Genomic DNA, 22473 nt, shown 5'->3' on the forward strand with positions numbered 1-22473 from the left:
TTTCTTTTTTTTTTTTTTTTTTTTTTAAGATCTTATTTATTTATTCATGAGAGAGAGAGAGAGGCAGAGACACAGGCAGAGGGAGAAGCAGGCTCCATTCAGGGAGCCTGATGTGGGACTTGATCCTGGGACTCCAGGATCACTCCCTGGGCTGAAGGCAGACACTAAACTGCTGAGCCACCCAGGGATCCAGGCTCTTTTCTTTTCTTTTCTTTTCTTTTCTTTTCTTTTCTTTTCTTTTCTTTTCTTTTCTTTTCTCTTTTCTTTTCTTTTCTTTTCTTTTTTCTTTTCCTTTCCTTTCTTTTCTTTTCCTTTCTTTTCTTTTCCTTTCTTTTCTTTTCCTTTCTTTTCTTTTCCTTTCTTTTCTTTTCTTTAAGATTTTATTTATTTATTCATGAAAGACAGAGAGAGAGAGAGGTGCAGAGACACAGCACAGGCAGAGGGAGAAGCAGGCTCCATGCAGGGAGCCCAATGTGGGACTCAATTCCGGGTCTCCAGGATCACGCCCTGGGCCAAAGGCAGTGCTAAAACACCGAGCCACTGGGGCTGCCCTAGGCTATTTATTTTCATTTCACCTTTATGAACAGTTGAAATGGTCAGGGACATCCGGTGGGTTGTCTCGTTGTTCAGACTGCACACGTTATTCCTTGCAGAGGCCCTGAGCTGTTTCTAGCCTGATGAATGGGGCTTGGGAGCTAGGAGGGGGAGAGGTTGGTGAAATGGGTGTGAGGAATCAGTATGTGGAGGAGGAAAAAAAGCAAGTCTTGGAAAAAGAAATGAGGACCCAGGTGGAATGGAGGGGAGCACAAGAACCAAAGGACAGGAGAGGTCATAAAACCAGTAACTTAAAGTTGATTTGTCATTCTTCTCCACATTTTATAGAGTTGACCCCATTTTACCCTGAGTTCTGCAGGTGGGTTTAGGTAACTTCATTTTACAGATAAGAGAACTCTTGCCCTAGAGTGAAACAGCTAATAAGTGGTGAGGCTGAGGTTTGAATTCAGGGAATGTGACTTCAGAGCCCATGCTTATAACCAGTATAGCATATGGCTCACTAGTACAGAACAACAGAATAATAATCCACAAGGAACCATAAGAAAGTAACTTTTAAAAAAAAAAAAAAAAGGACCCAAGTGAAAGGAAAAAGACCACTGAGACCAATACCCTGAACAAACTATAATCTCAGCACTTGTAGGCTGAAGTGGGCAGAGGCTGAATATATCCAGCTGCCCACTGCACCTTCTGCTATGAATTGGAACAGCCCTGGAATGGGAGGGTGACTGGGAGGAGTTGAGGGGTGTGGGTAAATGCTGGGCTGGGAAGGCCAGAGGGTTCTGCTGGCCCTGTGAGATGAAAACCTATGGAACGTCTCTAGTGGGCGTTTTCAAGAATCCTGTGCCCATCAAGAACCGATTTAGGCAACAGCCGGCAAACTGTCTCTTTCTCAAGCAGTAGATGGAACATCGGGTGGCTGGGTCCCCACAGAAGGTGAGGGATGCTTATTGTTTTGGTAGGGTGACCATCCACCATGTGTTCTTTTCAGCGCCAGCCAGTGTAGCCATGGAAGCCAGCTCTGACGGAGAGGAGGATACAGAAAGTACAGACAAGGTAACTGAGACAGTGATGAATGGCGGCATGAAGGAAACTCTGAGCCTCACTGTAGATGCCAAGACAGAGACCGCAGTTTTCAAAAGGTAACCAGGCCAGGTCCTGCTGGCAGCTTCAGGTTGGGTTGGGAATCTCAAGTGTTAACATCTTCAATTGGATTGAGATGTGGGTTCAGACATTAGCCTGACATCTTCTGAGCACCTCTGTTCAGCCCCATGAATCTGAATGAAGACAGGGAGAGTTTGGGGTCCCCAAGTACCTCTCCTCTGCCTTTCTAGTACTCAGAAGACTGTAGATTAAGTCTAGTAGGTTCAAAATATGGGACAATAAAAAATGGACATGTCTGTAGTCAGAGTAGACACTGGCCCATCCAGAACAGGGTCAGTGCCCTGCACACTATCTTCTCCAGACATAATACAGCCAGAACATTCAATAGCAGAGTGATAACTTAAACAGTCAGTTTAACCTCACTTCTAAATTCATGGACCAAAAAAGAAATCATACTGCAAAATAGGAACACAAACCTGAAAGAGCAGTGACAGCCTTTTTGTTCGAACTGGGTGCTGCAGCTGGGTCGGCGCTCGTGGCTGCGTCTCGATACTCTGCAGAGCCTTTGGCACAGAAGAAGGGATGTGTCCCACCTTGTGGTGAGGTCCCTACAGAACAGCCAGCACAGAAGGGGAGCATGGATTCCCCGTGGGGGTACATATGTGCGAGATTCTAAAGTTAAAAGCTAGCAAACTGAATCCACCAATGTGTTCTTGAGTCACGAGGTGCACTCAAGGACAGGGTGACCTGGTGAAGCATACTAAATGTGATTCTCGGACTGAATAAGATAGAAACCATTCGGACCTTTGGTAGACGGGAATATTTGAAAAAATTAAAGCCATTCATGAGTTTTTGGCAGTGTAGGAAGAGAAAGTAGCTCCCTGAAACTGCTAAAGGTGTGTTCTGAAAATCTGTAGCCGACTTGATTGTTCACAGTGAGGTGTGAGGTATGAGAAATGCTCCCTTCCAAGACATGACCTGGACAGTGAGACGGGCCTGTAGTCACTGCTGCTGTCTTCAGCACTGTACTAGCTAGCGGTCTTAGCACATGCTGCATAAACAAAAACAAAGCATACAAAGATTTGAAAGACTAAAATGGTTCTTGTTTGTAGATTATGATTTTCTGCACAAAAAATTCCCAGCAGTTTCATGAAAAATATTAGAATTACTAGGGAAGTTTAGCAAGTTTTTTAGACACATGTGAGTCAGATGCATCCTATAAACCAATAGAAGGTGTCCTAGATGTGCGCCCCCCCCTTTTTTAATTTTTTCCCCCTTTTAAAATTAAAATGTTAAACCTTGTCTATCAAGATTGAAAGGCATAATAAAGGTTTAAATAAGTAGAGATATGCCACGGGACGATATCTTTGGCTTTTTTTTTTTTTTAAGAATTTTTTTTTTTTTTTAAGTTTATTCATAGAGACAGAGGGAGAAGCAGGCTCCATGCAGGGAGCCTGACAAGGGACTCGATCCCGGGTCTCCAGGATCACGCCCTGGACTGAAGGTGGCGCTAAACCGCTGAGCCACCAGGGCTGCTCATCTTTGGCAGTTTTTATTTTATTTTATTTTATTTTTTTAAATATTTATTTATTCATGAGAGACAGAGAGAGAGAGAGAGAGGCACAGACACAAGCAGAGGGAGAAGCAGGCTCCATGCAGGGAGCCCGATATAGGACTCGATCCTGGATCTCCAGGATCACACCCTGGGCTGAAGGCAGTGCTAAACTGCTGAGCCACCCAGGCTGCCCCTTTGGCAATTTTTTAACAAGTTAATGTATAAAATGATTGCGTTTCTAATCAAAATCCCAGTGGAGCTTTTCATGGCGATTAGAGGCTGATAGTGATATTCATAAAGAAGACCAAAGAGCCAGAAATAACCAAGATCATTTTGAAGAAGGAAGGAAAGGAGAGAGGCAGAGGCATCACCAAGTGAGATCTCCTTTTGGGCATGCTGTGCAGGTAGACACCGCAGTTACAGGAACTTGGTGCATGCTAGAATGGTGTTATAGTCGGCAAGGAAAGAATAGCCTGAGAAGTAATGATGATTCTGTCAGAGAAAAACAGAACTGAGTCTGTCTCAACGTAAATATGAAAGGCAAAACTACAACTTTGAGAAGAAAACATGAGAGCGTATCTTTATAATTTGTAGGTTAAAGGGTTTTTTAACCATTAAAAAACCAAACCATAAAGGAAAAAGTTGATGAATTTTCTTTATTTAATTTCTGGTATTCTGAAAAACATGATAAAATGAAAAGACGTGCCATAACCTACAAAGGAAGATTCAGGAGCAGGGTAAAGGAAAAACCTAATATCAACAAGAAAAAAACAAGCTAATAATAAGTTTTAAATGGACAAAAGACACGAGCCATTATCTGTGGTGGAAAACAAGGAGCAAGCCAGCTCCAGGGCAGGCCAGCTTTACAAGTAAATAGGATGTGCTGGTTGTAGTAATGATTCAATCCTGTTTTGTGCACATTCATCTGCGCACTCCTGTCTCAGTTGTTGCAGAAAGTAGAAAAAGTGCAGAAGTTGCTGGATCTTTTTATGAAGCTGTGAAATCTTAATTCCAAAACCAGATAAGGATGATTACAGAAAGCAATCAGTTTATACACTTACAAGCGAACTAAATGCAGAAATCCTGTAGAAAATATTTGCTAACCGAATCCAGTAGCACATTAAAAATAACTCATAACATTAAGTTATGGTTTTCCCTGGACTGCCAAGAAAAGTGTCCATGACATTTAGGATATGTTAATAGCTTGAGAGGAAATCATTTGAGGCTTTTCATGATGCTTCTGATAAAGTTCCATACCCACATATGATTAAAACTGAGCAAAACAGGGACACTTCAGTGGCTCAGTCAGTTTAAGCATCCAACTTGGTTTCGGCTCAAGTTGTGATCTTGTGGTTGTGGGCTCGATTATAATAATATAATAATCATCACCTGCCACCAAGTCAGTAGCAAACTTTTGTAACTAGTAAGAGTTCAGCAAAACTGCTGGGGGAACAGATCAGTTTTAAACATCAGTAACCTTTCTCTGCATCAGTAATAAGCAATTAGGATGTATAATAATAGGCAAAATACCAGTCATAAACTACATCAAAGTTAAGAAAATTCCTAAATAATTAAACCCATTTGTCTATAGAGAAAACTTGAAAGTGCCACTAAAAGCAGTCCCAGAAGACGAGTAGTCACTTGGAGGCCACAGTGGTGAGCATGGCAGCACTGTGCACAGAGGGGCATTGTGAGAAACCAGGTGGAATTGGGCAGTGCACACCATCAGGCACTGTGCCATTGACACTAGAAACACGTGGATCTTCCAGAGTATGTTGAGTTACAGAGATAAATACACTGAGGTATACAATTCAGAGCCACTTACTTGCCTCAAAATATGCATATGCAATGACTGTACATTTTATAAGAATGAAAGTAATACATAAACACATCAGGATAGTTGCTTTTCTGGGGAGGGCATGGATAATGAGGATAGAGAAGAGTAAGGAACCAGGTAGCTCAAGTTGTTAACAAATCTTTAGACTTTAGTTCAAGTTCTTCCTTAAAAATTGCCTAGACCCATCTGAAAGGCACCCAAGAGATCATCCTAAAATTAGGCTTTTCATAACCAAGTCCAGGGCAGGACTCCCCTCTTGAGAATGATGGCCCTTCCCAGAGGGAACCTCTAGCTGCCCTTGAGCTTATTTTAGTGCTGTCTTGATTGTGTCAAATGGGAAGTCCAGACAGAATAGCTAACTTTCTACCCCACAGTCAATCAAAAGCATTTGCTACTTGTCTTTCTCCACCAAGAGCCAGGAGAGGGGAAGATAACCCTTCCTATATTTTTGTTTGCCCTCTTAGGATCAGCTTTTACCTGTTCTGGCTACTTCTTGGCTCTCCCTTTATGATGTCTGTACTTCTCATGCATTGTCAGAAGGTATCCTGGTGCAGGCACCTGGTACCCTGCTCATATGATAGGAGCAGCAAGCTGATAGGGGTTGCTCCTGCTGATTGTTTAATGCTGGGCTGGGCCCTGAAAGCAAAATGCCTTAACTAAAGACTCATTCCTTCAAACAGGTTCATTTGACACCTTCACCGAGTCTGCAGTTCTGCTTATGTGCAGTCGTGGACATATTACCCCCCCACATTCCTCATTTATAGGAGTATTCTGAAACTCTTGTACATTTCTTTTTCTATTTTGCACACTTGGCTTCAGAGTGTTGAAATCCTATCGGTATGTACAGTAATGCGGGCCATTCTTTATCAGACACCAGCTGCATTACATTGTCCCTCCTTTGGTTCCCTCTTGTGTGTGATCCTTTCCTTTTGTGATTTCCCAGTCACTGTCTGTGGTCCCTGTGGTCCCTCCCCTGAGCATGCTCAGCCCCAGGGCTTTACTCCATGGCACCCATGACTTCCAGGGTCATTTGCATGTGCCTTCACCCTCCACCCCTACCGGTACCTGGGGTGCCTAACACTGCCTGTCCTCCTCTTTACTGCAGTGAGGAAGGAAAACTGTCTACCTCTCAAGATGCTGCTTGTAAAGATGTCGAGGAGAGCTCTGAGACAGCAGAGGTGAAGTCTGTGGGCCCTCGGCCCCCCAGCAGTAACCCAGAGCAGAGGTAACTCCTCACTTCCTCCAACCTGCCCAGGTCCTATTCTGACTGTCGCTGTTTTCTCCTGGAAGCTGGGAGGGAAGTTGGGGGAGCAGGAGAGATAGGAGTAGTCATTGTCCTTAGGGATTCAGTGACTTACTCAGTATAGTAGCATTATCTTAGGCTACATCTAGGCAGGGTACCTGGGCCAAGAACTCAGAACGGTTTACCTCCTTACCCCAAAAGTCAAAAACTGGTTTTTGGAGATTTGGTAATATTACTAGCTCTCTAAGAAATTCCTCAAAATGGAAGGGAAGGGTCTCCAATGCTGGCATACCTTCCCCTGTACTTTTTTTTTTTTTTTTTTAAAGGAAGTACTAATTTGAGGCTGATATTGAGCCTCCCCTGGGATCAGGGGGCCACTAGGCTGTGGCAGCCAAGTTCTCATGGGGTCCACAAGATTACCAGCTGCCAGCCACAAGCAACCCCTGGTGGTACTCCTTTTCCCATAATCATGCACATGTGACACATGGGGAGAGCCTTCCTGGAGACCCTTTTCTGTATGTTGCTAAATATTCTTAACTCAGATGATTCCCTGTATGGTTTTGTTTGTGCAAAATATTTGTCTTGATTACGTGTGATAATCCCACTGCCAGAGCTGAGTGATTTGGAATGTGATGTTTTCTTTCTAGTCACCTATTGCTTAGACTGAGCCAGTGGTCTGAAGGGATAGGCCAAGCCAAAGCCTCAGCCTCCGAGGGCCGGCGCCCTGGCCCATACACACGGCCTCGCAGGTAGAGCAAGGGCGGCCTCCGATTGCTCCAGAGCTCGCGCCAGAAGATGAGGATTTGCCCTTGGACCACAAGGAACTTTGCTCAGCACTTCCCAGAGTTAACTTTTTTTGTTAAATATACCTAAGTTTGTACATTCCTTGCATAAGGAATAAAGTAATCTTTAAAGCCATTTCAGAAAAGCTGTCTTTCCCCCTCACCAGATCCTCACCCCCAAAATCATTGTCATGTTAGGGGTGACATAACCAGTGGGACCCAGCAGGGGGCACACTCTGTTCACTGGTTGACAAACCTCTTTTGTGGCACAAACCCTGCTTTTGTTTCTCATGGGAATTACAGCCAGAATGAGGAGTTTGCTTCTCTATGATTTAAAAAAAAAAAAATCTTGGTGTATAAAACAAATCAATTATAAGAACTATTTGAGCGTGTTGGCTCTAGTGAAAGCTTTGGGAGGAGGAGGCATGGTGACACTACAACATTGATGGATCCGGCCCCAGGTATGCTTCTAAGTGTTTTGGGCAAGTCACCTTTTTTTGCCTGGGGTTTCCAGTGGATGTTTTTTCAAGGGTATTTTGTAGGATCTTATTCCCAGTCAGTTATGTCCTTTCCCTAATTTCTGTCTACAACATTCCTTTATATTGAGATCTGTTTAGAAAGCAGGACAATCCAGGTCTGTTCCAATTTCGAGTTGATTCAGGAGTCTCTTCTTGGTTTCTCAGACATAAATGATACAGGAAGCTCTGGGATCATTTCCTTGGCTCTCTGGAGTGCAAAATTATTTGCCTTGGGGGAACCTGCTTGCTCTTCTACCCACCTAGAGACGTCTGGTGTGAAGAGTCCTGCCCCTCAATCTGCCGGACTGAGGTGGTGGGGGAAACACTGAGGAGGGCCAGTGGACGAAGACAAGGGCATCACATGTGTCCATGCGTTCATCCATCTGTCCTTCCTCTACCCAACACACGTGAGTGTGGCAGCCAGTGGTCTAGGCCTGGGGGTAAAGCAGTAGCATAACAGACACCCAGATGATCTAGGCACATGTAGAAAGAGGTGCTGCTGGAGGATTGGGCCAGCTGGATGGGAGATCAGGAGTCCCACTTAGATGGGGCAGTGGAGAAGGCTGCTCAGAAGGTGGCATTGAGCTGCTGTGATGGCAGGGAGAAGGTAAGTGGTCCGGTGAGCCCATCTGTGTTCTAAGAGCAATGTACGGGAGGTGAAGAGAGCCACTGGGCCTTTCTGTCTGCACTTTTCCCCACATGATTTGTGTCACAACCAGGTATCGGGGCCCCTTGGGTTGGCAGGCGTGCACTACTGCACTTAATGGTTTGCACTGCCTCGGAACTTAACTTTTTAACTATTGTTTATCAAGCACATGCCAGCCTGTATACCAAGCACTTTGTATACATCACATACTCCCCCACCTTTAGGGGGGTTGTTGTCCCCCTTTCACAGGGGGAGGAGCTGAACTGGGAGAGGTTAGAAGATGGACTTGAGACCCAGCAGCTTGTGAGTGGTGATGGTGGGATTTGTACCCAGTGTGTCTGCTGGCAGAACCCTGGTCCCCCTGTCTCTGAGGTACGGAGACACCATGAATATAAGCAGAGTGCATTGCTTGTGGAGTCAGCTTTTTGGCTCTCTCTTACAATTAGCAAATGTCTGAAGCCTTGAGCTTGTGAGCTGGTCCAGAAGTATCCGTGTGCTTCTCAGTACATCTCTAAGCACCCTTTCCCAAGCCTGCTTTGTAAAAATCTGGGAATGCCGCCAAGACTGAGATCATGACCTGAGCCAAAATCAAAAGTTGGACATTTAACCAACTGAGCCACCCAGGCGCCCCTAGCATTCCTTCTTCTGTTCTCCCAACTTCAGCCCTAACACTTGCCTGGTGGGAGCACATTTGTTAAAGTACACACCTGTTTTCAAAAGCTGGTCCTGTTTACAAGCCTTTTTTTTCCTCTTTCAGTAGAAGAATCCTGCTTTTCAAGTGTAATTTACGTGGAGTCCAATATATGGAACAAATAAAAAGCTGTTTGAAGGAGGGGATAAGCACATGGCTCATGATGGGTCTGGGAGCAACAGTCTAAATACCACTGACCTTGTCTGCAGTGTGCTTCTAGGAGGCCGAAGTGGGATGGTTTTATGGAACTCTGCTCTGCTACAGCCCTTGCTAAATGCCTGTTAACCAGAGCTGAGGTGAAGCTTAGGAACAGTTAGATTTCCTGGAGTTTTCGATTAATGCGTTTTTGAAGCATTCCGTTAAGTAACTATAAGTGCCAGGCTTTGTGCTAGACATTGCATAAACAATATTAAAATAAATGTTCCCATGCTCAGGGAGCTAAACCAAGTTGGTTTTCTGCCTCACATGCCTCACATGTCTGTCTCTTCCTCTGCAGGACTGACCAGCCAAGCATGCCAGGCGACACATCCGTCAATGGCCCCGTATGATGAGTGACCCCTGCTGCTGCTGGCTGAGGACTGCAGGCCGCCACCGTTCAGGGCCTCTGGAGACGTCACCTGGAGCCCACCAAGCCGTCACTGCTGCACTCACTCTGCAAGGGATCAGGACCAGCAACCTTTATATTCTAGATTCTAAGACATTGTACAGAGAAATCCAGAAGTGTAAAAATATTGCACATTGACAAATACCAAGAATTTTTGCGTATGTTTATATTGTATTGTTCTAAATAATGGGTAGCCTGTGAAATAAGATCGTGCCACCCATGTAATAATAGTAGTAATACTATAGTTAAAATGGCTGTAAGAATAGTTTTATAAAAGTGAATACACAGATCTATTGTATTTGAAACATAACTATTTGACAATTATTAGTGTGACCAAAGTATTAGGCAGTTTTCATACATTTTTCACCTTGTACAAAATTCTGAATTCATTTCTCTTCCAGGCTGGCAAGGAGATGTGGGGTTGAAATGCCCTCTAAGTGTTATTTTGGTTGTTCTAACTTACAAACGTGATTTTGAATAAGAAATATTTGGTGTTCTTTTTATAACCAGTTTTTGATTGGTAACTGTTTTCTGTATTGTTTAAACGGATCAAAAAATGTAAGTCTATTGGTAGAGATTAAGTATTTATTGCTACAACTTAGTTGATAAATTGATGTTATTGTAAAGCCATATGTTCTGTTAAAGTCTTGTTTGCTTGAAATGGTTATTCCTACAGGTGAAACACTAGACTATTTGGAGTGTACATGGCTTGTGGTTTGAGTTCTTTTGTTTTTCGTTTTTGTTTTTGTTTTTCGTTTTGTTTTGGTAGTTCCTCTGCCTTTTAACCCATTCACCAAAATTTACCTTGTTAACAAGCATCACCAATGAACATTTCTGAGCAATTTGCATATTTAACAAACCTAAACCATATCAGGCAGGCCAGTCGAAGAATGCTCGTGCTACAGATGGATTAGAGCACGTTCATTTTACAGGCTAGTGTTTCCAACTAGAAATCAAAACCTGGCACCTAAGCATGGTAATTGTGCTCCTGTACCTTGTGAGGTTTCCACTCGTAACTTCTAAACCAGTGTATTTTTTTTAGAACTGGTTTGTGTATATATATAGTGATTATGGATACTAATTCAATGTAATTTATAATTTTCTATGTCAATATAAAAATACATCACAGCCTTCTCAAACAGCTGAAGCAATATATCGTATATTGCCATATCGTCTGGGGAAAGGGTTAAATTTCTTCACCTCTTGCACTTTTAGATGCAGATCAGGTTTTCATTTCTGTAATAGACAACTATTCACGTATTTTTACATCATTTGTCCTGACCAGTATTTAAAACCAAAAGGATATTCTGAATAATGGCCAACGATTTTTTTAGAACTAGCATCCCAAGCAGCGTGCCTAAACATTACATTGCATATGGAAATAAAAAAAAAATCAAATGTTTAATGCCTTATTTCTTATTTACTTTTTCACTGTAAATGGTGTAGGAATTCTGTGTGAGGCTTACCAGGGCAGACCTGTCAAGGACAGTGGAGTCTGTAGCGTGCCCTGGGATGGACAGCAAGGGTGCCTTACTTGGCCTTTGCGTGCCTCCTCAGGAACCCTTTCTGTTGTGAGCTCCTTTCAGAAGGGACTGTCCTCATGCATTTTCCTCTGGAACCTAGCGCCACCAGAGGACAGGGCTCCTTTCACTTGTCTCAAGGATGCTGACTTCCATGGCGCCGGACCTCGGGGACCGCTGACAGATGGTACACTATTGTCTTGCCTGGTGAAGAGCCTTGCTGGCCACCTCCAGGGCTTGGCTTCAGGGATGGCACTGCTGCCTCCACACAGTTTGGATTTGGTTGGCTTTTTCATCCCATCTAAGGTAACAGCATCTTGTTGCATCCCACCTACCACTGATGCCAGGGCACTTGAGGTTTTTCTTTGGAGTAGTGTTTTGTTTAGTTTGTCTTACATGGGAGGGAAAGGACATAAGAATGAAAAGAAAGTCTGTTGGGGGTGCCAGCCCAAGGGCCAGGAGCAAGTACACTCTCATTTAGTCTCTAGTTTCTGTGTATTGGCCTCATTGAATTGCGAGGCTAACAAATGTCTTCAATACAGTTACCTGTATTAAAAATAACTACAACAAAAATAAAGCCTAATTTTTTTGTTTCTAGAAATCTCTTGTACCTTGCTTGGGCTTTAATAACCAGACAAGGTATGTGGGGGCACCATTGATTTCTTTTTCCCTACTGTTTTAAATTTTTTATCTAAATTCAGTTTAACTAACAATGTGTAATTAGTTTCAGAGAGAAAATTGAGTGGCTCATCAGTTGCATATAACACAGTGCTCATTACATCTCATGCTCTCCTTCAACCCAGTTACCCCATCCATCTTCCCACCCCACCCCCAGCAACCCTCGGTTTGTTTCCTAGAGTTAAGAGTCTCTTGTAGTTTGTCTCGTCTCTAATTTTGTCTTATTTTTCCTTCCTTTCCCCTGTGTTCATCTGTTTTGTTTCCTAAATTCCACGTAGGAGTGTAATTATCTGATACTTATCTTTCTCTGACTTTATTTCGCTTAGCATAACATCCTATAGTTCAATCTGCGTTGTTGCAAATGGCAAGATTTCATTCTTTTTTTATGACTGAGTGATATCTATCACATCTTTATCCATTCATCTATCTTTTTGGCTATTATGGACATTGATGCTATAGCACCATTAATTTTTAATGGTCAGGGCTTCCTGACAAAGCTCACAGGCTGTATTTCATATCCCGAGTTAAGGGTATGCCATCCCTAGTGTCAGGGACTCATCTTGCCCACAAGTGTTCAGTGGGTGTACTTCTGACAGAATTGCCTGCCACTAGCTCTTTCAATGGTTTATCTGGTCTCTAGCTTCTCACCTGCTCCATGGGTTGCACTTCTCCAATCTGTATTCTTGGCTTCCAGCCTTACCAGTAGTGTGACTCTTTGGTGATAAAATTTCTCAGGTTTTCCTTTATGATGTTTAACATGCAGTACTACCTCACAGCTGCTTGGTTTTCACTCTCCTTCCACCTGTTCACATAAACAAGTGTGGTTCCTGATCCCCAGAACCTGTCTTCACCAGGGGTTTCTGTGCTGGTCCAGGCACATGCCTCTGCATACCAGGGCTCTGCGGGCATCCCTCCGGGTGATCAAGGGCAGGGCTCCGAAGACAGGGGCTTGTGTTCTCGTCCCACCTCACCCTCTTATAAGGACTAATTTCTCTTTGTCTCAGCTGCTTTTCCTGCCAGAATGGGACTTGATAAAGTTTACAGGCCTAAAAGTAGAATTGTTCTTGCCTATGGTAAATGGTTAATAAATGTTAGTGTTAACTCTTTGCTTACTTCTCAGCCCCATAAAGTCACAAGCTAACCTTTCTAATCCTGGCTTAGAACCTGCTGTTGTACTTAAAACCCGTGCCTCCTGAAAACTCACGCTGCTTCACTCCAGTCAGGTGGCTCCAGGGGTCTGCTACATCCCATGTGCCAGCTCAAGCCCATCACCTGTATTTACAGGTAGCTTTACTGGAACAGCGTATTCATATGCTGTTGATCGCCACTTGACTCATTGCACACCCTGTGTTCTTTCTTCACTTTGATGTACTTTCCTCTTTCTCAATCTCACTCCCATCCGTGTTAATCCCTTTTCAGTCATTAATTTTCAGCATTCAGCATACGCTGGCTCCCTTTGCCTTCACCATCTCTACTAGTTACTCAGAACTTACCAAAGAGAGATGACACAGCGCTGCCTTTGCAGTGATCTCGATCCCCCCCCCCCCAAACACACACCAGATATGTTCTGCATGCATCAAAGGCAAGGACCATGGCGGCTGACAGTGCTGCTGCATGTTGCTTTAGGTGAGGCATTTGGTTTAGTTTGGTTTTGATTTTCCTGGAGGATTCTCTACTTGTTAACATAGAATAGAGAGTCCTTACTGTATGCCAGCTCTGTTCTAAGTGCTTTATGTGCATTCACTTTACTTCACAGTGATTTTATGAGCTAGATAGTTGCTGTCATTTTATACGTGCACAAGAGGGGTACAAGTGAACTGGTTTTTTTCCAAGGACGCCCAGCTAGCAAGTGACAGAGTTGTCAAGATTAAGTGTAACACTTAATATTCTATGTAGTAGAATAATACTTGACTGTAAATGTGCATTTAATATTAGCTGTTAGTATACTCCTAGGCAAAGCCTTTTGCCTTGTTTTGCTTAGAATTTGACAGTTTAATTTCAAAGTAGCACAACAAATGGAGATTGGCTGCATGGCATGTTTGATAGCCAAACAGTAGAAATGTTAACAAAGACTGAATAGTGCTCAAAACAGTTCTGAAGCAGATCAGTGTGCATGTGAGAATTAAATTTGAAGAGTGAACTCACAGGAATAAAGACCTTTAGGTGACTTCTGGGACTGCCCCCACCTGCTGCTGGACCTGACCCCCATTGGCGGTTCTCATGATCCACTGGCAGAGTTGAGTAGTTGCAGCTGAGACCATGGAGCCTACAGACCCCACGACACTGACTCTTGGCCCCTTACAGAGAAGTTGCCAGCCCCTGAAGTAGATCAAGGAGATGGAATAGAATCTGCAAATAGAACCACAAATGCAGTTACTTGGCTTTCAGCAGCATTGCCAAGGCAGTGACACAAGGAAGTCTTTTCAGCCCCTAACTAACGATTGGGTATTTGTATGGGAAGAAATGAACGTTGACTACTACCGTCCGCCTTCTACAAAAACTAATTCAGAGTAGGTTCGAAGTCTTAAACATAAGCACTTCAGCTTCTAAAAGAAAACATGAATATCTAAACGGCTTTGGAATGAGCAAAGTTTTCTTAGAACACAAAGCACAAGTCACAGAAGAAAAATGCAGTGGGATTTTACCACAATCAAATTTTTCTGTTCTTCAGAATGAACAAGTAGGCCTTGGCCTGCCATGAAGAAAATGATCTCTGGGTGCCCTGATGGACTCATCCCCTGAAGATAGAAAAATGCAAATCAAAAATAAGATGGAAAACCCAGTTTAACAAATGGGCAGGAGACAGCATCACAAAGAAAGAAGTACATGAGTAGCCAAGAATATGAAAAATCATTCAGTGTCAATAGTCTTCCAGGAATGCAAATTAAAACCACAAAAAGCATTTCCCATCTGATAGAATGGTTAAAGTTTAAAAAAAAAAAAAACTGACAATACCAAGTACTGATGAGAATGTAAAGCCACTGGAACTCACATTGCTGTCTAAAAGAAGGCATCCAACATGGAAATCTGTTGAGCAAGGTTCCAGTTTTTTAAATTGGGGCTATTTCTACCTTGTGACTTGGCCATTCTAGATATTCATCCAAGAGAAATGAAAATCTATATCCACGGATGATAGACCAGCATATTTACTGTTGCTTTATTCATAATGACAAAAGATTAAAAACATGTCCAAAAGCAGGAAAATGGTTAAGTGGGTTATGGCATATTAATACAATAGAATATCACTCAGCAATAAATAGGAACTATGATAAGTGCAACATATAGTGTTATCTTAAACGTCAAAGGAAAGGAGCGAGACGTAAGCAAGAGTACTTTATGTGAAGCTCTAAAACCAATCAGACTGACAAGGCTAGAAATGAGGCTAGAAAATGGTTTGTTCCTGAAGGAGAAGGGAGGGGTTAACTGTAAAGGGGCCCAAGGAAACTTGGATCTTCTGTGATGGAGGTTACATGACTGTAGACATTTGTCAAAACTCACTGAACTCAACACCTGAAATCTATGCACTTTATTACACGTAATTTATACTTTAATTTTTTTTTAAGATAGGGAAAAGGAGCAAAAAATAAAGCAAACACTGAACATTATTAGGGAGGACACATTGCCCTTGTTGCATGGTGACCAGGGCATTCCCTTTCCTACCCAGCAGAAGAGAAGAGGCCAGATCTTGGTGGATTTGGGAAGAGGACCTGAGCATGCCTGGGTCAGCGTTTTCTGGAATCCAGCCTAGATTTGTCGCCCATGATATATTCTCGGTTACCAGTCACCATACAATAATCTTTCTGTCCTTGGAGATAGAGGTTTGCATTTGTCCAATGCCTGTTCCGGGTGGGTAAATGTGTCTAACCCAAGGATCAAGTGTTAGGAAACACCCAAACCATGTTCTTCAAAACAGGTTCATTAATAAAACGAATGTTGTAAATCCACATTTGCTGTGTCTTCTCTCCAAGGGGATACTTTACAAGATTAGAGGGGGACAGTGTTTATTATCTTCACTAAAACTGCAACCAACATTTTGTTGCAGGAAGCTTGCAGTGGGGGAGTGGCATGAAGGTGGGGCAGAGTTGTCCCACCTTTGCTTCCCTTTCCTTGGGGGACAGCCACACAATGGTTGACTATAGTTTCATGGTGAAGTCTAATGGACTAAAAGGATCAATAAGTGGGCAATATTGGGGATCATTGTTTTTTCTCCTGGCCTCATTTCTCTGTGGGATCGTATTGCTACACTGACACTCCTGACCTCTCTCTAATCTCACTCTTAGGGGAGGAGAGAGTGATTGATTAATTGGGAAAGGATCTGCATTTTTGGTTCAATGCCTTATGTGCTTTTTTTCACGTTTGCCAGCCTACTGAGGAGTACGTTCTAGCTTGTCTATGTATAAGCTCTGTCCCTCTGGACAAAACCTGTGGTTGTACAGCTCTGCAAGTAGTCAGGTATGTGATTCTGCATTGGGAATGAAGTATTCACAAGCCCATTTAGCCACACATCTCAAGCTAGACTTTCTAACCAGGTTTTGTCTTCCACATTATAATCCTCACCTATTTCTGAACTTCCAGGTAGAGAGAAATGGTTTCCCCTAATCCTCCTCCCAAACAAAAATAAGAAAGGATATAATCTGTTACATCCCATCTAGATTGTCTTTTTAAAAGACAGATGATCAGACTGGGGTTGAAAATAAAACCAGCGGGATCCCTGGGTGGCTCAGCGATTTAGCGCCTGCCTTTGACCCAGGGCGTGATCCTGTAGTCCCAGGATCGAGTCCCACATCAGGCTCCCTACATGGAGCCTGCTTCTCCCTCTGCCTATGTCTCTGCCTCTCTCTGTGTGTCTCTCATGAATAAATAAATAAAATCTTAAAACCAGCAATATATTGTTTATATGAAAGACATAAAAGTGACAAAAGCCGAAGATAGAGGAAAATGCAAACAAAAGACAATATTAAGTTTAGGATTTAAATTTAAAACCGCTGGGTAAGGTTAAGAGATGGTGCGTCAAACCATAAATACGGTAGCTAAGTAATTATTAGAAATTGCAAAGAAGGATCCCTGGGTGGCGCAGCGGTTTAGCACCTGCCTTTGGCCCAAGGCGCCATCCTGGAGACCCAGGATCGAGTCCCACGTCGGGCTCCCGGTGCATGGAGCCTGCTTCTCCCTCTGCCTGTGTCTCTGCCTCTCTCTCTCTCTCTCTGTGACTATCATTAATTAATTAATTAATTTTTAAAAATTGCAAAGAAAAGGACTTAAGTTTTCAGCTCTCGGAGTGATTTCATCAGTTTAAACATCCTGCAGACAACAATAGAACTTCTAAAATCTTGTGTTTGAAGGCAGTGAGTAGAGAACAGATAGGCTAGGCTGCATGTGCTTGAAGGGCCAGGGTCCTAGAGAGAAAGGAAACGCATCAAAGTGAACCTGACAGTCCATGCCGCTTTTCACCTTGCGGACTTAGCTGATTAAGTATGAGGAGCAGCAGAAAGTAGAGGCTCAAAGCTTTCAGCCCTTACAAGGCTGGGGAGACAAATTGGAGCAGATAGCCATGAAGGAGGCCAAGACCGACAGCACAGGATCTTGGGGCAAAGAAACATGAGTGAGCCTGACATTCATTACATAACCTCTCGAGGCCTTTGATGATTCCTAAGCTATGCAGGGAGAGATGCTACAAATCCAAGCAGAAAATAGCTGAGAAACTAAGAGGCTAAGAAGAGTCTTTAGGCAGCTCAGTGTTGGGGAGACAGAAATTGGAGTTTAGGGACTTCAAAGGAGGAGGGACTCGTGAACATGTTGAAACCACCAAAGGACTACACTCCAGGGGTATGGGGACCGCAGAGACAGAGAAATCTTAACTACTGGAAGAAACAAATCCCCTCACGAGGACAACTGTATCATCCAAAAAGCTTCTACCATTTTCCATACACAATGTTGGCATTGAGTAAAAACTTAGATGTGCCAGAAGACAACACGTGCTGAGTGATTGAAAATTGGAGAAAGCGGGGGTCCCTGGGTGGCTCAGTGGTTGACCACCTGCCTTTAGCCCAGGCCGTGGTCCTGGAGTCCTAGGATCGAGGTCCACATCAGGCTCCCTACATGGAGCCTGCTTCTCCCTCTGCATGTGCCTCTGCCTCTCTCTCTCTCTCTCTCTCTCTCTCTCTCTCATGAATAAATAAATAAAATATTTTTAAAAAGTTGGAGAAAGCAGGTGATCCAGATCTTGGAGATTTTAGATTTTAAACTATTAATATATTCAAGACAATAAGTGTCCAATTGGCGAATTTAAATTATATATTACAAAAACAAATAACTGGAATCTATTACAAAGAAAAAATCAAACGGAAATTCTAAAACTGAAAGGTACAATAATTTAAATTAGGAACCCCATAAATGAATTTAAAAGGAGATTGGACAAAGCAGAAGATAAGATTTAGGAACTTATGATAGGCCTGTAGAAAACAGGAAAACAAGTGTGGAGAGGAAAAGGATGGAAAATCCAGAAAAGCACCTACAAGAGATAGAGGACACAGCAAAAAGCTGTAGCAAAAAGCTACATGTATTTGGAGTCCCAGAAAGTGAAGGGGATAAGAATCAGGTGGAAGAAACACCAGTAAGACTTTTCCAAAATTAACCGAAAGACATAAATTCTCCAGATGGCCAAGGAGGAAAAAATACGAGAACCACAACTACCAAACCCCAGAGAAAAAGACATTGCCTTCAATAGACATATTACTTTTCCTCAGAACTTTTGAAAGTGAAAAAGTATGGAGTGACATTTTATGCGCTGAAAGAAGTGCCAACCTGGAAACTCTATGCTTAGCAAATTATCCTTCAAAATGAAAGAAAAATAAAAATAATTTCAGAAAAACAAAAACAAGAGACTTCAACATCAGCAGAGCTGCATTGAAAGGAATGTTCCCAGGAGAAGGAAATCCAGCTGGAAGTGAGAGCACCAGAAAGAGAAATAAGTGACAAAAAGAAATTAATATGCCTGTGTCTTGTGGAGGGGTGGAGGAGGTGAAAAGATACTTGGATTTAATATAATGTTGGGAAAACCGGATATCCACATACAAGAATGAAATTGAACCCTCACTTAATACCATACACAAAAATAAACTTGAAAATAGATCAAAGATTTACCTGCAACTGTTAAAGTCCTAGAAGAAAACACGGGTAAAGTCTCATGACACTGGTCTTGGCAATGATTTCATGGATAGGACACCAAAAGGACAGGCAACAAGAAAAAAATTACAAGTAAGATTACATCAGACTCAAAAGCTTCTGCACAGCCAAAGAAGCAACATGAAAAGGTAGCTAGGAATGGAAGAAAATGTTTGCAAATGGTTGATAAGGGGTTACTCTCCAAAATGTATAAGGAACTCCTACAGCAGTAGTAAAAAGAATAACCTGATTAAGAAGTAGGCAAAACGGGACAAATGGGTGGATCAGTGGTTTGGTGCCTGTCTTTTGCCCGGAGTGTGATCCTGGAGACCTAGGATCAAGTCCCACGTCGGGCTCCCTGTGAGGAGCCTGCTTCTCCCTCTGCCTGTGTCTCTGCCTCTCTCTCTCTCTCTCTCTCTCTCTGTGTGTGTGTGTGTGTGTGTGTGTCTCTCATGAATAAATAAAAATTAAAAAAAAAAAAAGAAATAAAGAGAAGAAAACAAACCTATGTGCAGTGTTTATTTTATTTTATTTTATTTTTAATTTTTTTTAAATTTTTATTTATTTATGATAGTCAAAGACAGAGAGAGAGAGGCAGAGACACAGGCAGAGGGAGAAGCAGGCTCCATGCACCGGGAGCCCGATGTGGGACTCAATCCTGGGACTCCAGGATCGCGCCCTGGGCCAAAGGCAGGCGCCAAACCGCTGCGCCACCCAGGGATCCCTGTGCAGTGTTTAATATGTATATGTTTATTTACTCTTTATGGTTATTCTTTGTCCCTTGTTGTGAGTTCATCTGAGGTCATTTACCTTCCACCTGAAACTTCCTTTAGCAACTCTAGTGGTGAAGAGGAGCTGGCAAAAATTTCAGGCTTTTGTTTACCTGAAAGCGTTTTTATTCCAGCTTTCAGTTTCTGATTGTTCCACGGCTGTATGACAGCCTTGCTCCGCGCTTCGTCTTCCAGTCGTAGCCTCTATGCCCTGCCCTCTACACCTGCACACTTACCTGCCGGCCAAGGATTTGAGCACAGGCTCACCAGCTCCTTGTTTAGGGAGGCTGATGCCTCACTTCCCGGCTGCTCTGCCAATCCCATGCTCTATCCCCTGACACCCCAAGCCAGTAACGCTTCTGCCTCCAGCCACCCAAGCTGCGCTTGAGTTGGGGAATACCTACAGCAAAGAGTAGAAGCCCCACACATCCCCCCAGTGCAGGCGTCTTTCAAGGGCAGACTCGTCTCTCCTGTGTGCCTGCTGTTTTACAGAGCCCCCTCTGGGCTCCACTGTGCGTGTGTAGTTTGCTGGTCATCCAGGGATTTGGGCAGCGTTTCTACCCAGACTCTGGGCCTCACTCCTTCTGCAGTGATCTTGCTTCCAGGATTTCTCTCCCATTTCCAGCTCCTCTGCCAGCCCTGGACCCTGGACTCTGCCCCCTACTGAGCTGGGAAGATTGTGGCTTTCCGGTGCTTATAGTCGTGGGGCTGGGGAGCACACCAAGTCCGGGGCAAGTCCTTGTATAACTGTATCAGGGTGTTTCTATCCAGCGAGGGCATCTCTCCAGAAAAGGGGCCTCAGAGGTAAACCACTTGCATTCCTCCACCAGCTGAGGAAAGGGGATCTTGTGGCCAGACCTACCGCAAGATCCCACCAGAAAGGCTGCTTTCCACCTCTGCCTGGGAGGTGGGCAGGGGTCGATCTCCTAGGAATTAGGCTCCCCCAAGACCCCCTGCTATGTACTCCCCACCACCCTCCTTTCTGCTTGTCTCCTGACAAATTCACCTTAAACCCGGGGGAAGCCCATTTCTCTTTGGAAAGTCTCCTGTGATTTCAGGTCCCCTAGGCTGCAGGGACCACCATGGAAAGCTTTATTTCAGATGCTCTTACTTGCCAGCCTCATCTGTCCCAGGCACTTTTACCAATGTCTTTTCTCAGGAATGAAACCAAGTACGAAGCTTTGGTTCTGCATGACCCAGCCAGATCCTGGCCCTGCCCCAGGCCTTCTCCCTGCAAAGGTGTGGGGAGAGAACACCGCAGTGCGAGGCATCCCCAAAGGGGATTTTGAAAACTTCACTTTCATAGAATTTCCGGTGGTACAAAAATGTATATGATTGTTCTGCTTTCTTTAAAACACACATTAGATTTTCAGGTCTTTTTCTATTGTGATATTTCATGGGTAAATCCTGCCTCTAGTTCTGAGCATCGGGTTCACCCGTGATACCAGAGTATGTCCGTGTTCAGAACTGCCAAATCCTAGAATGTGCTGATGACTTTTGACAGTACTTATTTTAAAAACTAGCCAAATGCAGTGTTCGATCCCAGCACACTGTTCTCCGCCTTTGAAAAGAGAACCCAGGAGAGGGGGCGCCTGGGTGGCTCAGAGGGTTAAGGACTTGCCTTTGGCTCAGGTCGTGATCCTGGGGTCTTGTGTCAGGTGAGCTCCCTGCTCAGCAGGGAGCCTGCTTCTTCCTCTCCCTCAGCTGCTCCCCCTGCTTGGGCTCTCTCTCTCTGTCAAATAAATAAAATCTTAAAAAATAGAGAAAAGAAAAGGAAACTGGCTATTGAATACCAGGCAAATAGGGGATCTTTTGAAAGAAAAGCACACAACCCAGAGTCCAAATCCTGAAAGCAGACGGAGACTGAAAAGATAGGTAAAAACCTCCTTCACGGAGAGAATTAAGGCAGCAGTGATACTATTAGACGGCTGTGACTAATTGCAGCTGATGCTTGCTGTTGTCAATTAGCCTTATTAGCACGAGCAGGGGGGCTCAGGATGGCCTGGAGGGAATGACAGCGAGCAGCTGTGCTTGGGAGTGGAGGGGGGGTTCCAAAAATATTATGCTATCCGGAAATTCATCCTAACCTACATTGCTGGAAATTTAGGAAGATGGGGCAAAAAACCATAAGCAAGCAGATAAAAACATAAAGGTGATGAAAGTTGCACCATAAACTTTACTGTTATTTTTCTACTATTTTGTTTCCTCCACTAACTCAGACTAGGACCATTGTATGCATTTTTTTTTCATTGTATGCATTTTTTTCCCTGAAATCTGTGAGTGGGAGGCAAAATTACTCACATTAGAATTCAGCTAAGACCTTAGGCCCATTAGGAAGGTGATGCAAAAGAGCCTCCAGAGGCCCAGCTTGATTCAGCTCAGCTCCCCGGCTCAGGGGAGGGGCCAGCCAGCCTGAGCTGCCCCAGGGCCCTGGGCCGGCTCTTCCTTGGGGTGCTTCTCCCTGCCTGCCTCCTGTCCTCAGGCCCTGCAATGCTGACGGGGGTCCCTGCTGCGGGGCCGGAGGGAAGTGAGGGGCTCATACTCCCTGTAGCCCCTGACCCTACCCTGGTGCAGAGATGGCAGAGGGCCGGGTCCCTCCCATCAAGCTCTTAGGGGCAGGTGCATGGAGCTGAACAGGATGGTGCCTGGGCTCAGAGGGCCAGCGGGGCAGGGAAGCAGCACCTTGGTGCTGCTGCTGCTGCTGCTGCTATAAATCCCAATCCTGACTCCTTCGTGCTCATTGTGGGCCCTAGGCCCATTATGGGCCATTTCTGGGCCCCAAACTCTGACCCTGCTCCCTTGGTACGTG

The 22473-nt window shown here is 43.9% G+C and overlaps 1 protein-coding gene across 50 annotated transcripts in view; it reads left to right on the forward strand.

The window, feature by feature from the left end:
• The window catches only part of PPP6R3 (protein phosphatase 6 regulatory subunit 3), a 144931-nt gene extending 133278 nt beyond the window's left edge, over positions 1 to 11653 (forward strand). For 14 of the 50 annotated variants that reach the window (XM_026004232.2, XM_026004236.2, XM_026004238.2 and 11 more), the window contains 4 exons: positions 1544 to 1694; positions 5868 to 5885; positions 6154 to 6273; positions 9425 to 11653. In XM_026004232.2, the coding sequence (XP_025860017.1) occupies positions 1544 to 1694; positions 5868 to 5885; positions 6154 to 6273; positions 9425 to 9476 (341 nt within the window). In that variant the 3' untranslated portion in view covers positions 9477 to 11653. Of the gene's footprint in view, positions 1 to 1543; positions 1695 to 5728; positions 5886 to 6153; positions 6274 to 6938; positions 7999 to 9424 lie in introns of those variants that run through there. The other 36 variants (XM_026004235.2, XM_026004239.2, XM_072758574.1 and 33 more) reach the window with 5 other exon arrangements.
• Positions 11654 to 22473: the final 10820 nt, after the last annotated feature.

The sequence above is a fragment of the Vulpes vulpes genome, chromosome 5 (genome assembly GCF_048418805.1).
Source record: "Vulpes vulpes isolate BD-2025 chromosome 5, VulVul3, whole genome shotgun sequence".
Classification (NCBI taxonomy): Eukaryota; Metazoa; Chordata; class Mammalia; order Carnivora; family Canidae; genus Vulpes; species Vulpes vulpes.